Source organism: Euleptes europaea, chromosome 11 (genome assembly GCF_029931775.1).
Source record: "Euleptes europaea isolate rEulEur1 chromosome 11, rEulEur1.hap1, whole genome shotgun sequence".
Taxonomy (NCBI): domain Eukaryota; kingdom Metazoa; phylum Chordata; class Lepidosauria; order Squamata; family Sphaerodactylidae; genus Euleptes; species Euleptes europaea.
Window position 1 is genome coordinate 50,182,986 of NC_079322.1, and position 15,765 is coordinate 50,198,750.

Below are 15,765 nucleotides of genomic sequence, written 5' to 3' on the forward strand. Positions count from 1 at the left end.
TTAAATTGTCCCCAATGTCTGCTTCAAATTGGATGGCACTGCAGCTGGGGGCTTTGTTCACAATTGATCCTGGGGAGAGCTAAACCCAACGTTTCGCAGTGGGAACGGGGAGAGGGGTGGGGGGAAAGGAAAAAAGAAAAGAAAACATTTCCCCCCCTCCTAATGTAACAATGCGAATGGTAGAAAACGACAAGACTTGATCGGTTTTAAAGCCATTCTGAAGACTGACTGAGTGTGGAAGTTGCTCAACAAAAAACCGGCGCTGGTACATCGGTAAGTAGACTTGGCTTTTGTGTCTAATTATAGTGACTGTCCTTTTGCACGACTGTATGTCGCTGTCATTATATGGAGCACTCTAAGGATCTCCATTGACTTCTGATAAATGGCTCAGTGGTTTCAAGGTTCATAATTTGAAGGATGCCCAGGGCTCTAGCCATTAATTCTCGCAGCATGGGGCATCCTGCTTGTGTGACGCGGGAGGAAAAAAAGGGGGGCTTTTCAACGTTTCATGATTTCTCGCTTTTACGCAGCCTGGGAAGTATCTCATTCGCCCTGGACACTGCGTGGTGGGCCGGGGCGGCCGCGTTAAGGCGCAGGAGAACATTAAGCCGGCTCCCGCGGCCTGCCTGCCTGCGGAAAGCACACCCACGCCCGCAGACAAAGGCAGGCCCCTTTTTGCCGCAGGTCCTTCGGGCGAGGAGCGCTGAAAGCCCCCAGAGGCAGCGTGACTGAAAGCTGCCACTTGGAAAGAAAATATCTGCGAGGTTTTTTTTTTTTTTTTTTTTTCCCCAAGATCCGGCATTGGCTTTTGCAGCGGAAAGACACCTTCCCGGTTAACCTAAAGGATGTCCTAAACTAAAGTCGCTTTAGTTCTGTGGATTTCGACGGATGCACCTCGCCTTAAATCCACCCGGTTGTGGATTAAGATTAATCTCTTTTCAAAACATACAAAAAAAAAAAAAAAAAGAAAGAAGAAGAAGAAGAACTCACACAGCCTCTTTCCTGCTTACGTAGCCAGGTAGACTATCAACCCCCACCCCCCAAAAAACACCCACAACTTTATGACTTGCTGGTACACTTGGTGCATTTATACCCATCTGTCAATGATCCCCACCTGCTTGGCGGATCTCTAGAGATAAACATGTGGGTCGCTCTCTCTCTATTTGTCTCCATCCCTTAATACACAAAATTTTCCTCGCTGTTCTTTCTAGGTAGATTTTAGGCAGCCGGATCGCAATACTGTTACTCTAGAGCGGTCCTGCTGGAGTCGAGAGGACTGTTACGGGGACTGCGTAGCCGCAGTCCCAAACCTGCTTGTTCAGGAACAAGCCGCATTTCAAATGGCAGGGCGTCCATGTACTTCCCCCTCTGGTATGTGTGCAACTGGGACTTTTAACATTCTTTAGACTGAGGAGGTGAGAGGCCTTTTCAAGACTTGGAGAAAGGCAGGACGCTGGGACGTTTTGAGGCTTTTTTACTCTATATATGAAAGGAGACAAAACATACAAAGTATATATACAACTAAAATTCAACAATATGTACAACGAGTTTGTTCGGGAGCGGAGAGGGCGCCGCCGACCGAGGTGGGGGTGTGTGCGTGTGGACATTTGACCCTTCGAATCCGGGGCGCGGGAGTGGGCGCGCTCCTTTCCCGCAGTTTTCCTGCTCCGGGGCACAATCCGCAAGGGGAGGCGCGCAGGGACGCAGTCCCTCCTCTTTGCCGCGAGAGATGCGCAGGAGCGCTTCTGCCGGCCAGCTTCAGGGGCTGTTAGTTTCCGGTGGTGTTTTGGTGGGGAGAGCCCATTTCACCTTCTAGCAGCTGTCAGTTCCACCGGGAGAAAGCATGCAGGGGTTGCTTCAGGAGAGCCGTCTCCATGAATTCATTTCTTTCCAAAAGGTTTTCCTTGTACCCCTTTGGCGCTCTCCTTTTTGAAATACCCCCCATTCCCCCCCCCAATCTGTGCTGTCAATCTCGATTTAGCGAATAAAAATAGGATAGCTTCTTTTTCATTAAAGGAGTTTTGGTTTCTGTGTTGCGTTTTTAAGCTGCTGGGTTCACTGGTGGGGGAAATGTCTGTATTTTTTTTTTTTGCTTTGACTTGTACTCCCAAGAGAGACGCGGTGCCTCGGAGTCCCATTGGAAATATCCTAAAGAGGAGGCCAACGGTCTCTTTCAGTCGGAGATCAGTGGTTGAGGTTAAAGCGAAAAGGGAAGGCGAAGCCGCCCCGTCTGTCTTCCTCCTCGCCGCATGCCCCCCCTTCCCCCGGAGCCCTCGGCGGAGCCCGGCTGGAGACGCGGCCGCTCCGGGAAGCTGTTGCTCTTGGCTCCTTCACATCATTTGTGGTCTCTGCATTGTGTCTTGATGTGGGGAAGAGTACCAGTGAGAATAACCAGGCATGTAGCTGTTGGGGGCCATGTTGACTCCTTTGGCAGAGGCTGAAACGTCCCAGACTGGGGGAAGGCCCGGAGACCGCGGGGACAGAGTGGCGGAACCCGGCAGGGGGTCGCTTTCGTGGGGGTTGCCGCCTTGCTTGAGCAGCTTCTTGAACTTGGAGCGCTTGTTCTGGAACCAGATCTTCACCTGCAACCAAAAAGGGGGAGCCATGAGAGGACTGCAGATGTTTTGCTGGGGGGGGGAGGGAAGGGGGGCAGATAAGTCAATTTGAAATCTCTCTCTCTCTCTCTGCCATTAAGGCTTGCTCAGCTAACTGCGTTTAGAATAAACAGGCTGTTTCCCTGCCAGGGCCGCTCGCTTGGCGCTGGCTGATTCTGCCCATTGAATGTTTCGCGCGTATGATATACGCGTCCATTCAAGGCACCTACGCACGAGAGCACCTGCATACGTGGAGGTATATGGCATTGCCTAATTATAAATGCGCAATCGCCATTTGGTACTTACCCGAAATGCAGCGGCTAGGCTAACCAGTTAAGGAGATCGATGGATCACCCCTGCCCGGTATTTGTGGCCTCCCCCCCCCCCACACACACACACTTCGGCTCGTTCTCACAGCGGGAACCGAAATTCTGCCCTCGGCCCAAAAAAGCCCCGATTCTAAGTTCGGAGCCTGAAGACACAAAGGCCATCAGTTCCAATGGGATAAAGGTGTAAGCATGCTTACTTAGAAATCCCACTGGAGACAGCTGGACTTACTTGCAAGTAAATATATGTCCCTGTTGGGGGGGGGTAATGCTTCCACTTTAACGAGTTTCAGATCAGGTTGTAAAACACTCTACAGCTGGCTTCAATAGGGACGAAACTGGCTTAAATCCAGTTTCGTTGGATTCCAGATCGGCCTATAAAGAAGTAATAGCAAATTTAAAAGGAGTACTTTCAAGCATTCACCATAGTGTGTGTGTGTGTGTGTGTGTGTGTGTGGAAATCATCTCGGTGTCTTACAGTGGCCTGAAACCAACAAAACTGAGCTTGGCTCGGATCGGAACCGGATGTCTGAACAAAACTTTATTAAAAAAAAAAAAGTCCCAGCAGTGCAGGGGGTCTGGGGTGTAGTTGAAACAAGGACATTGTGTGACTATCTCGGCAGGGCCTCTGGTAGATCCAGTTTTCTGCCTTTGCCACCTTTCCTGCGTGGTGAAGACCGGCAACGCTTTGAATTGAAAGCCTTCTCATCATGGAACAAGCTCCCATGGCCGCTGAGCTTTTTCAGGATCGCCCAAGGCCCAGGCGTCTGACTTCATCTATTAACCCCCTCTTTTGCTGACTCCGTTCGAAGCCACGAGCGGATGGGTGCAGGCAGTTTATCCCCATCCTTTGCGACCAGAAGATTAAAAGCGCCACCATGGCCATATTTGTTTTTGTTTTGCATTGGGGAATCCCATGAACCGCTTTTCTCCCAAGCCAACGCTACCTCGCGTGTCATTCAGGCTTAAATTTGCAGGGAGACCGAGAACGCACCGACCACACTGAACTGCGGTTTAACTCGCTCTAATTTTGTACACGCTTCCCTTTGATCGTCAGCTCTCTCATCACCTTCCGTACATTTCGCCTGAGGGCAACCACTGAATTCCAGTTACTCATCCAGGGTAATTTACTATTGGATATTACAAAGATGCGCTTTCTCCAAGCCCAGAGAGAACGCCAGCCATTAAATACACCTTCCCTGTTATCAGGCCCTGGTTGGTTGGTTTGCTTTAAAGCAGGCCCGCGCGTTATTTCTCAGTTATCCTCAATGCAATGAATTTCTACCTTTTTTTTTTTTAACTATCAAAACCGGCCAAATTATAAGCTTGTTGATCTTTCTAAATACAGCAACCGGATAGACTGAAGGAGAAAGGCAGGCAGGCATTCGGAGTGACATTTTACCCATGTCCTTTGAGGATGCCTTGGCGACGGGTCGACCCTATTGTCAGGATGACAAAGGAGCCCTCGGGATCCCGTCCTGGCCCCAAGCGTCCGGACTCCCCCCCCCTCCCGCCATTTACCTGCGTCTGCGTGAGTCCCAGCGACGCCGCCAGTTCTGCTCTCTCGGGAAGCGCCAGGTACTGGGTCTGTTGAAACCGGTGGTTTAAAGCTTGCAGCTGGAGGCTGGAGTAAATGGTCCGGGGCTTCCGGATCTTCTTCCCCTTCCCGTTGAATCGGATCTCCCCGTTTTCGATGACCGTGGTTTTTTGCTGATCTGCAAGCAAAAGAAGGAAAGCGGGATTTTGGAAAGAGCCCGGCTCAAAACGTCGCTGCTAAAAGATGCTGGCAGTTTTGCGCTGGGCGGCTCTTCGCGCCTTTCAGGGGCCGGGGGAAGAATTCGGCGCCGCCAGCGACAAAGCCCTCTTCGGAACCGGATCGGCCATTTATGCATGGGGTTTTTTTGCCTTGGGTTTGCCGCTCTCTAGCTGCACGTTTTCCCCATCCAAATTCTCAAAACTCTGCATGGGGGCTTATTTTTGAGCTTTGAGAATTTGGATGGGGGAAACGTGCAGCTAGAGAGCGGCAAACCCAAGGCAAACCCCCCATGCATAAATGGCCTAACAGGCGTCCAGGGCCAGGGAGAGGCAAAGGGCTCTTTCTATTGTGGAGGATTCGTTTTGGTTTTGTTTTTAACACCCTGCAAAATGACCCCATTTGTCCTACTGACAGGGTGGCTGCTCCAAGAGGTGCCAGGCGAAAGCCACTAAAATCGCAAATAAGCAGTAGCGAGACCTTTCCTCAAACCAACGAAAAGACAACAACTGCTACTTATAGGATGGATCCAGAAGAATTTTTAAAAATGGGCCCTCCTTTTCTAAAAAGGATCAAGGAAGAGGCTCTGAATATCCCATCTATAGAAGTATACGTATCCTATGACTATTATTTTTTCTGTACACACAACCACACACTGTTTGAACGTCTCCCTTAACGCGCACGCATGCTAGCAACACAATACACTCCCTAAATAATCACATCCTCTATATTAATCGATACGATCTAAACGTGTCTTCATCAATAAAGACAAGTTGATGTCTGATTGTTTATGTTATTTAGACAGACAGATTATATATATGTATTGGGGGGATGGGGAATGGTTTAATGTAGACATGCCGGCATGATGGCGTTGGTGTCTGTCCTTTGTTGCGTTATTTGTTCCAGGTTAGCCTAAAAGAGAGACAAGGGATGGGTCAATGGACTCACGGGGCCGGCAGAGCATCTCCTGGACACAGGGGCTGGGTTAACTTGTGATGAATTGGGCCAGGAACATTTCACCTCCCTCCAGGAGCGCACACACACTCACAAGCATCCCGGAACCCCTGGTTTCTGACTCGCCTGTCTCAGGCTCCGCTCCTGTTTAACTCTGCCTTATGAAGGCCATTTATGCATGGGAGGTGTTGCCTTGGACTTGCCGCTCTCTAGACGCACATTTTCCCCATCCGATTTATCAGACCTCAAAATAAGCCCCCATCCAGAGTTCTGAGAATGGGGGAAATGCGCATCTAAAGAGCGGCAAATCCAAGGCAAAACCTCCCGTGCATAGAAGTGGCAAATGCGGGCCGGGTCTGGTGGGCCTTCTCCCTTGGCTGCCCAGGGTTTCCATCTCCTCGCCGGCCTGGCATTTCTGCCCAAACTGCTGCCGCCGTCCCGGGGGTTCAGGAGACAAGACACCTCCCGAAGAGCCATATCAGCACGCAATGGCAACCCCCGGGCCAAGCGAACAAGGCCCGTGCCTCCGGACGGCAGGAGGCCTACAGGGCCTCGGCCGCGCGTCCGTCGGAAGGCAGGCAGGCAGGCAGGCCCCCGCCGTCCTGCCAATGAGGCCCCGGCCCAGCCGGCGGAGGTGCCTCGGAGGGCGCGGAACCAAGCGCATATCCTCGCGGGCCCACACGTTTGCGGGCCAGGCGGAGGGACGCGAGCGGAGCGGGGCCTGAAAGGCCAGGGGAGCAGGGGAGGGCTGCCGGTCCCAAGCACGCGTTTCCTTGGGAGTGGGTCGCATTGCCCTGAGTTTCCACAAAAAGCATGCACGGGGATCGGGCTGAAGGGAGAGCACGTCGAACAGATGGGCAGAGAGTGAAGAACAACCAAAGCGGCGGAGACAGTGCCGGAACTTGCGCCGACGGAAAGGGAAGTAAAAATCCCAGGGATGAATTCGGGACTGACTTTCGAGTAAATGGAGGGGGGGGGGAGAAAGGCCATTTACTCACGGGAGGCTTTGCCACTCTTTAGATGCAAATTTCCCCCCCATCCAAAATCTCCAAACTCAACAATAAGCCCCCAGGCAGAGTTTTGAGAAATCAGATGGGGGAAATCTGCATCTAGAGAGCGGCAAATCCAAGGGAAAAAAAAACCCTTGCATAAATGGCCAAAGAAAGCAAGAAAGCAGGACGGATGGACGGAAGGACGGACGGAAAGAAAGAAAGAAAGAAAGAAAGAAAGAAAGAAAGAAAGAAAGAAAGAAAGAAAGAAAGAAAGAAAGCGTGCAATCGTCTGCAGAGTTAGCCCAGTCTAAGTCCATCGGTTTTGCATAGGAAAGAAAGAGAGAAGGAAGGAAGGAGGGAAGGGAGGAAGGGAGGAGGGAAGGGGGGAAAGGGAGAGGAGGCAGCGTGCGGGATCCCGGCGCGGAGGGGCCGGAGGGCGGGGGGGGGGGACGGCGACCCACCTGCCTCGTCGGGCCGCGTCTGTCCGGCGGCGCCGCCGGCGTGGTAGGGCTGGAGGTAGGGGCTGTGCTGCGAGTGGCTCACGTAGGGGTAGGCGGCGGCGGCGGCGGCGGCGGCGGCCAGCGAGCGGTGGCTGTAGGAGTTGGCGGCGGCGGGGCCGGGCGGGTAGGGCGCGGCGTGGTGGTGGTGGTGGTGCGGGTGGTGGTGGTGGGGGTGCTGGTGGGAGTGGGGGTGCGAGGCGGGCGCCGCCGAGTGCAGGCAGTGGAGCGGGTAGTGGGCGCCGGCCATGGCCGCCGCCGGCGAGCTCTGCTGCTGCTGCTGCTGCTGCTGCTGGGGCTGCTGCGCCGAGGAATGCTGCGCGGATCCGCCGCCGCCGCCGCCTCCACCGCCGGGCGCCGGAGCCACGGGAGGAGGCGGCGGCGGCGGCTGGGGCTGGGGCGGCTGCTGGGGCTGCGGCGGCGGCTGCTGCTGCCCGAACTCCATGAAGGCGGATTTGGACGAGTCCGGCGCCTCCAGCCCGTCAGCCATCGTCGTCATGGTCATCGCCCGCCGCCCGCGCCCCTGCCCGCCCGCCCGGCCCCCCTCGCCTCGCCTGGCGCTGCCGCCGCCGCCGCCACCGTCGAGGGAGCCGCGGGGCTGCGCCGGGCGGGAATCGGCGGCGGCGGGGCTCGCGCGCCCTTTGGGGGAGGGAGGGAGGCAGGGAGGGAGGGAGGGGGGCGAGGGGCCTTGTTAACCGGGGGAGGGGGCGGGGAGGCGAGGCGATCCGGCAGCCGAGTGCGCAGCCTCCCTCAGCCGTCCTCCTTCCCGGGGCTTTTCCTGGCGCTCTTCTTCCCCTCCATTCGCGACTGGGGGCTTCTTTTGCTTTTTGGGGGGGGGCTTCTCCTCTCTCCCTCCCCCCCGCTCTTTCCTTGTCTTTTTGGGGGGAGGGGGTGTTTGTTGTTGCTTCTCACCCCCCCCTCTCTTTCAGACGACGGGATCTATCTCCCCCCCTCCTTTATTTTTAAGGTGGATTCTCTGAAAGTTCAGCTCCTGCTTTTGGAGCGGAGGCAGAGTGGGGGGGGGGGAGAGAGAGAAAGCACGGAGGGAGGGAGGGGGAGACGCCACAAGTCGACTGGTTTGTCTCCAAAGGGCAGCGCCTCCCCATTGGTCACTCAACCCCTGACGTCACCAGCCCGGGCACTTCTACTGGCGTCTGCGCGAGCCCACCTTCCGCACAACTCCAGGGCTGGGAGCCAGGCAGCAGCCAGCAGACGAGCTCTTTCTCCCCCCCACTCTTTCCCCTCGCTCCCCCTTCTCTCTCTCTCTCTCTCTGTGTGTGTTTGCATTGCAACAAAGCTGCGCTCACAAGCAACCCACCACCACCACCACCACTTGCAAACCCAGGCACGCTATGCATTAAACATGCCACCAGCGATCACTTGGTTTATTCTGATTAAAACATATATGTATATATACTGGCCCATATTGTCGTTCTGTCGCTCACGTGCGCACGACGGGACCCTCCTCGACACCCTTCGGGCTCGCCCCTCCAAGTGGGCTTCTTCCGTTGGCCCGAGTTCCCTTCGGGCGTTTTATTTCCAGCCCGGGTTCTAAAGGCTTGCTGTCAAGAGAGCTGGGGGTGTCGGGGGGCGTCCTCTTTCGACCAGGCACGAGGTCACCTTTTGGGCAGCGTCGTGCTGGGGTGGGGGGCGAGTCCCCGGAGATCTTTCCGCCGTGCATTCCCCCCCACCCACCTCACACTCCGTTGAAAAAACAGAAGCCCATGTGCTGCTTTCGGGTATATGCAAATGAGACATGCGGTTAGTGGTTTGGCAAATCTTGATTGCAAGATAAACCACCCGAGGAAAAGTGCCTTCGCCCTAAATTTGCCTTTCGATTACAATTCCAGTTGATTTTATTTTATTGTCAACATGATTAATGATAAAAATAGAGCCGCTTCGCGGTTATTTTTACTTTCCGAAAGGAGGCAATTAGACTTCTAATCAGGAATACACAAAAAAAAAAAATCTCCCATGATTAACTGCACTACTTTGTTCAAATTGCAGCTATAAAATTCAGAACAATTTGCCTGTAATGATTATGGACTGGGTTTATTTTGGGAGGTGGAATAAAAGTGGATATAGCATAAATTATCCTCTAATTATACACCAGTGTCGCCTCAATTATCCTCTTATCAAAATGGTTGTCTAACTGCCGCATTTAGTTTCAATTCTCTCCCATTTTTTTCTATAAAAAGAACTTCATACCTTGTTATTATTAATCCATTTATTATTTGCAAGGGGATTTATAGCTGAACATCCAGGTGGTAACGCCACATCTCTCGCAAAGATGGACCGGGGAAAGACATTAAGTTGGAACCCACACGAATGCGGATCTATCGTGTTCTCTCGCCCTCTCTCTCTCTCTCTCTGCCTTTGACAGCCAGCCTGTGGTGTAAAGCTGGCGGCCACTGAAGAGAGGGAAAAATGGGGGTCTTTGGAGATTTACGGAAGAGGAGACAGGTAGGAAAAGCGGACCACCGGCAAAAAGGTAGAGAGAACCGGAGAAAGGCTCCGTCTTTCAATGCACCGAGAATACTCATAGGGATCAACTTGTTCAAACCAACAGTACTTTGCACGGGTTTTGATTTTTTGTTACAGATTTTTTTTTGCGTGTGTGTGTGTTTAAAGGCCACACGTTTGAGAAGGATCGGAGAATCTGCCTCTCCTCCCTCCCCACCCGTCTCTCTTTTTTCCTGCTTGTTTTTCGGCCGTTCACGAATCCTTAGGCTATGATTTGGTAGGAGTGATTTTTCTTAGTTGCACGTTATGCTGAATTAACAGGGTTTGTTGCCGATGGATTGTTTGGATGGTGGATTCCCCCCCCCCCCCAGTACAACTTGTTCACGGGACAGGCTGAGTTGTGTTTCTGCTTCAGAGAGGATGGGCTGTGCCCCCCCTTTCTCTTTTCCCTCGGTATTTAACTCCTTGAGCCTCCGGAGCCGGTTCAATAACTCTGAATGCTGTTATAAGTGCTTTGCCTTGTTCTCATTCTTTTAACAAGGAGTTCCATTCGACCACGCGAGAGCGTAACCGGAGCTGGGCATTTACCAATCTGCAATGAATAAAAATGGTTCTAGGGATATAGGGGAATTGGGGTGTGTGTGTGGATGTACTGGGGTGGGGGGAACAGAAGGCTAAGGAAAGACTTGGTGGCATTCTCCTGCCAGTTTCCTGCGAGGCTTTATTCCTAGGGTGTAAGTGAAGTACAGGTAGATTTGGCAGGTTTATTGCTTTATGCCCTCCAGCCTGATGTTAACAGCCATCAGGGAAGAGGTTTTCTGCAGGTGCCAGGACCGCTGTTTTACCCCGCTCCTTCGGAAACGGGGGGGGGCACAATTTAGGAGGAAGTCATCCTGCTCTTCGGTTCGCCCGGATCTTTGCCGCAGATTCGACGCGCGCCTACCTGAGAGCAAGCCCCATCGAGCTCAGTGGGACTTCCTTCTGAGTAAACGTGCGTGGGATCCGGCTGCCTGAGTCCCATTAGGTGACCCCGTGGGTTTTTTTTTTTTTGCAAGCCGGATCCAGTAAAGGGATAATGAGATTGGCACAGCGATGGTTTCAAGGGCATTCGAAGCCAGGAAGGCAATAGATTGATGGTGGCGGCGGCGAAGAAATTATCGTACAGGGTACAAACCTGATAGATCCATAAGCAGTTTATATGGAGAAACAAGCCCGGCTGTATACTGGGGAGGATTGTTGGGGACAGCATTTGCTTGAGTATAATAATATTATATGGCTGGGAAGGTTCAGAAATTGATCTAAAGGTTCACTCGTTTATTTCCCGGGGGTGTAGGGGCCAGGGAAGGAGTTCGGCTTTAAAAATATATATGAACAAATGGTTATTGTTTTACAAAGTTCTTCAAGATATATTTCCATCCTTGGTGTAGACATTTCCAGTTTTGTAGTAGAGAATAAAGTGAAGGCGGTGGGAAGGGGTGGAGAGCAATCTTGTTAAGGAAAACTCTTGAACTTCTGCTGGGATAGAAGTGGTGGCAGGCTGTGGATTCCGCACCAGGCCCAGGCGCCCTGTGAAGCGGGGGGGAAACCTGCGCGCTCCGCCTGCAGAACTTGCCTCCACAAAAGAAATCGCCCGACTGTTTTGCAGTCTCCATCCTTTGCTCCTGAGGAGGAGCCCTACTTCAGGAAACGCGCAGATTTCCCCCCCTCCCCGCCCAGGAATATAGAGAGTGGCTCTAACAATCGGATCTCTTACTCCGAAACAGACCCCTTGTGTTCTGGCAGGCTCCCCTGGAGTAAATGGATCGACGATCGGAGGGTATCATATCTTTTGGTTTCTCTTTTTAAGAGAGGATAAAAAGGAGCTGGAGCTACCTGTAGACAAACACTGTTCCAGCAACACGCACGGCCAACGTGAAGAGTATTTAGAAGCATCCCTTGGTCTGTCCAGCCTGAATCTTTATTTTGTGTCTGTGGGATGGATGGATGGACAGTCAGACTCCCCCCCTCCCACCATATAGTCCCAGAGCGATTTTCGTTACTCAGTGTCCCCCTCCCCAATCTGCATCAAGTCAATGGGACACCTCCAGTGTCACCGGGACGATCGCCGCCCAGGTAATGAGCCCAACCCGTCAGGCTGGCGGTGACTTTCCGCAGCTCCCATTGGCTGATGCTAATGGCTCTTGACTTGGAGGAGCTTCGCTGGGGGTAAATATTGATCGTCTGAGCACCTTGGCGGGACGCGTCTCTTCTTCTGCTCCCCCTCTTCTGAGTTCCCATTGTTGGCCTGCGAGAGACGACCGGCTTCTCGGCCCCCTTTGTCCTCGCTCCCTGAGGGACCGATTCCCGGAGGGGGGGACCTCGGGCCGCCCCTCATTTTCCCCAAAGGTGGTCTTTGGGGGGGTCGGGATGCGAGGAATAGTAGCAGCAGGTGAAGCCATTGGGGCTCAGGCGCCTGGAGAAATGTGGGACCCCCGGCCTAGGCGTGGGAGGGAGGGCGAGGACGGCAGGCCTGGCCCTTCCCCATCTGGAAGGGCAGAGGCGCCTGCGCGAGTTTCCCTGCCCGGGGTTGGGAAGGGAGACTGCCTCTTTCCTTTCTCCCCCACTGGTGGTTGGGATTGGGCCCTTCTCTCCGGTAAATTAAGATCCAAAGGAAATGTTTCGGCTGGTGGATCGGCTCCTAAGTGGCCAGGGAGGAGATGGCACCTGGAGCTCCACCCCAATATAAGAGGTTCTCCCACACACACCTTTGTTTCCCTCGCGGTGCTGAAATACCTGGACGGAGTTGAGCTGAGTCTTCCACTCTCCTGGGAGAAAGACCGTTTGGTGGAGAGAGAAGGGATGCCCGAGCACATCAGGTCGAGAACAACCGAGCAACATTGATATCGGTGGATTTAGAAGGGAAGAAGGCTGCCCAGGGCCGCGCTGTCCGGCCCCTCTCTTTGAAAGCAGGGGCCAGCTCTGGTCGGCCAGAGGGATTGCTCCAGAAGTGTGCTGGGCGCCTGTGGGACGTGTTTCCAGTCAAGTCCCTTTCGGCTCAACTACGCTGCTTTAACGAGGGTGTAGAGATAAAGCTTTACCTGGAACTATTAACAAAGATGCACTCAGGTCCTTCCTTCCTTCTTTCTTTCTCCCCCCTCCTACCAGGCGCTGGCGCAGTATCCTCAGAGTTTGCTCTTAGGCCTCGCTCAGTCCTGCAAGGAAAGGCCTAGGTAGGAGTTTTGGTTGCCAAGATGAGTTCAGTTACAAAGCCGGTTCTAAAGAAATTAGACCTGGATAAATAGCCTTGGAATCCGCGGGAATAACTTGGTATTCGTTTACAAGGTATCGAAATAATCGTGCCGGGCCAGGAAGTTCCGGGTCTGGGACTAAAAGGAGGAGAAAAAGGGAAAGTCGCCTCAAAACTGCCCCTCTTTCGTTTCTTCTGTCTGTTCCCAGCCTAATTGTTTGGAAGTAAATTCGATAGTAATAGTAGTAATAGTAATAATAAGAGTAATAATAAGAGTAAGAGTAATGATGATGATGATGATGATGATGATAGAAAAGCACCTTCTTATTGGAAGAATTTAGGATCTGGCAAAAGAAGGAAGGAAGGAAGGCCTGGCAAACTTACTTTCCTGCCCCGGAAGAGGATCCAGCGGGGACTTCACGCTCTCTTTCTGGCTGTGACCATTATGGCTTATTTAGTTTTTGTCTTCGGGAAAAGGAAAGGGCCCAGCCCCACTCTTATTGCGCAGAAATGAGTCCAAGCCCAAGCTATTCGCCCTGCGCCCCTGCCTAAGACCCCTTTACAATTAAGCCAATGAAGCTTCAGACCAGCCGCCCCATCCCGCCCATAAAAGGATCGTGAATTCTCTCTCCTCCCCCCAAGACGGTGTTCCACTTGTCTCTTTGCAGCAACCTGCGTCAAGGCCCAAGCGTGCTTGTTCAGGGCCACAAACCCCAAATTGCCAGGGGCAGAGCAGCTCCCCTTATCGCTAATGCAGAAGGTGGAAGAAACTGGGGGTCTCCTAAGTGCGCTCAAAGCCAGATCGATGCCCCTTTACTCAGTCCAGTCGACTTCAGTGAGGACTTACTGTCATGGGATCTCCGCTTTTACTAGGGAATAAGCCCTGTAGGAGAGTGATGACTCCACACCTAGGAGTATTGTTAGCTCTCTTAGGTGTGAAGCTTTCTAAGAATGTGGGATCATCCCATATTTGCTATGTAAATAGGTGCCCAACATATACATTCCATTCCTCAAGAGTCCTGGGGGTGGGTGAGTGGGAGTGTTATCACTGCTTTATACGCTTATATACGCCACTGTAAAAATTGGTTTGCTGTTAGTAGTTGCATTAATGTTATTGGTACTTACATACAGTCTTAAGAGTTCTGAATTAAGCATTTAACCCATTTCATTGTTGTGGTGGTTGTTTGTGGCTCCTTCTGAATGTTGAACGCACCCTTCTCCCCTTAAGGTTTCTTGGGTTTGACGTTTTCACCCCTCGGTTCCACATTTCTATGTAGCTGAATTTCAGCAAGTAAAACAACCACAACCACAAAGCTCGGTCAATTGACCGGCAGCAGATTCAGAACAGACCAAAAACGCTCTTATCAAAGCAACGCAGAATTGCCTTGTGGAACTCACTGCCAGTAGTTGTAGAGACAGTCTAGTGACTCAGGTGGTTTTGAAAGGCGATTGGACAAGTCCACCAAGGGCAGACTCATCGGTTATTACCAGCCAGAATGGCTCAATGGAGCTTCCATATTCAGAGGCAGTGTACCTTTGAAAGCCCGTTCCTGGGCAGGCAGTTACAAAAGGAGGCTGTGGGTCCCTCAGGGCCTCTGTGAGAAACAGGATCCAGGAGGAAGAGGGCTCTTGGATCAGACTGATCAGGGCTCTTCTTATATGGGACTTACTTCTAAGGAGTCTGCGCCCTTACCTTTGACTCCAGCAGAGCTTTCCACCCCAAAAAAAAAAGACCCATGAAAGCATTTAACTCGGGAGGCAAGTGCATTTCAACAAGAGAGAGTTTATTCCCACCGTTATAAAAAATAATAATGCGAACAATCAGAACAATGTGCTTCTGATCAAGGTCTAAAATTTGAGCCGAAGCAGGCTACACTTTGAAGTCAAGAGGGACCTCCTTTCCGAGAAAAGATCCTCGGGAATATTTATTTAATTTATTTTGCGCTAAGATCAGGTTCCCCAACCTACCAAAAGGGCCTTGAATTGCTGCAGAACCGGCAGAAATGGGGAAAGTGGCGCTATAAATAAACACCCCAGAGAGACTAAGATCAGCCAGGTTACTCCGCTGGACGCCAAGGAATCTGGCCGCGCCCTCAGTCGCAGTTAGCAAGTCCCATTGATTTCGACGCGTGTCTCGTTTCAAAGCGATAGGTTTGCTTTAGGATCGCAGCTGGCCGTGGGCCTCGGCGCAGCCCCGGCTCTCGGACGCAGTAGGCGCAGCAGACCGTGGCCTGAGGGCCGTGAGAACCGTGGGAACGTGGACTGCCCCGCTCCGCATCCTCCGGCCCGCTGCCAAGTTTGGCTAAGAGATGGACCCCGTGATGACGTCCCAGGAAACCCGGGATGCTCTTTTCGGATGACGATTTGGTGCAGCTGAGCACCGGCTCAGTCGGGTTCCCGTCCAGAGAGCCTGCGAGCATCCCCTAAATGACCCCACACGGAGAAACGCAACACCCTATATATGATATCCTTTTTAAAAAAAAGAGAGAGAGAGAGAGAGGAAACATTTTCCTTTCTCTCGGGTGGAGGAGGAAAGGGGTCCATGAATAAACTGTTGAGGCGAATGGGGAAACATCCCGGTGGATTGGGCCCTGGATTTTCCTGCGTTTCCAGAAGTGTTTCTCTCCCCCCCCCACTCCACAAATTCTCGATCCCCAGAGAACGGTTTTTAGAAAGAGATCAATAGGGCCCATCTATTTTAAAACAAACAAAACAAGCAATGCTCGCAGAACGATTCTGAGTTTTAAAGCAACCACCGGAAAAGCGTCGGTTTACATGGATTTTGTTCACGAATTCCTAGAACAAGGGACCTTAAAGTGATACTACCTAACGTATCCCCTCCCCAAAAGAAACCCGGAGCCTCTAAAATGAATGAAAGGGTTCTGGAGGGCTGAGCGGCCCGATCCTGTCCAAGTCGAATTAAGTTTACTTCCGAGTAAATCAGTCTTGTTTTCTGAAAC

The 15,765-nt window shown here is 52.4% G+C and overlaps 1 protein-coding gene across 2 annotated transcripts; it reads right to left on the reverse strand.

Annotated features, from left to right (window-relative positions):
• Nucleotides 1-2,289: 2,289 nt before the first annotated feature.
• Nucleotides 2,290-7,621, reverse strand: DLX6 (distal-less homeobox 6). 2 transcript variants are annotated; one of them, XM_056857697.1, is made up of 4 exons: nt 7,551-7,621; nt 7,081-7,409; nt 4,442-4,635; nt 2,290-2,582 (listed from the first exon to the last, which is right to left on the reverse strand). In XM_056857697.1, the coding sequence occupies exons 1-4, from the start codon at nt 7,619-7,621 to the stop codon at nt 2,331-2,333; spliced, it is 846 nt and encodes a 281-aa protein (XP_056713675.1). In that variant the 3' UTR covers nt 2,290-2,330. The 2 variants fall into 2 exon arrangements, with proteins under 2 accessions (XP_056713675.1, XP_056713674.1); XM_056857696.1 differs by having other exon boundaries at nt 7,081-7,621.
• Between the last annotated feature and the right edge of the window lie 8,144 nt (nt 7,622-15,765).

Excerpts from the sequence above, each read along its gene's own strand:
- DLX6 (XM_056857696.1), bottom strand. The coding sequence starts at position 7,621 with ATGACCATGACGACGATGGCTGACGGGCTGGAGGCGCCGGACTCGTCC. Across the intron at positions 4,636-7,080 it reads GACGCGGCCCGACGAGGCAG|ATCAGCAAAAAACCACGGTC; the intron begins GTGGGTCGCCGT and ends TTTTGCTTGCAG. Across the intron at positions 2,583-4,441 it reads TGGGACTCACGCAGACGCAG|GTGAAGATCTGGTTCCAGAA; the intron begins GTAAATGGCGGG and ends TTTTGGTTGCAG.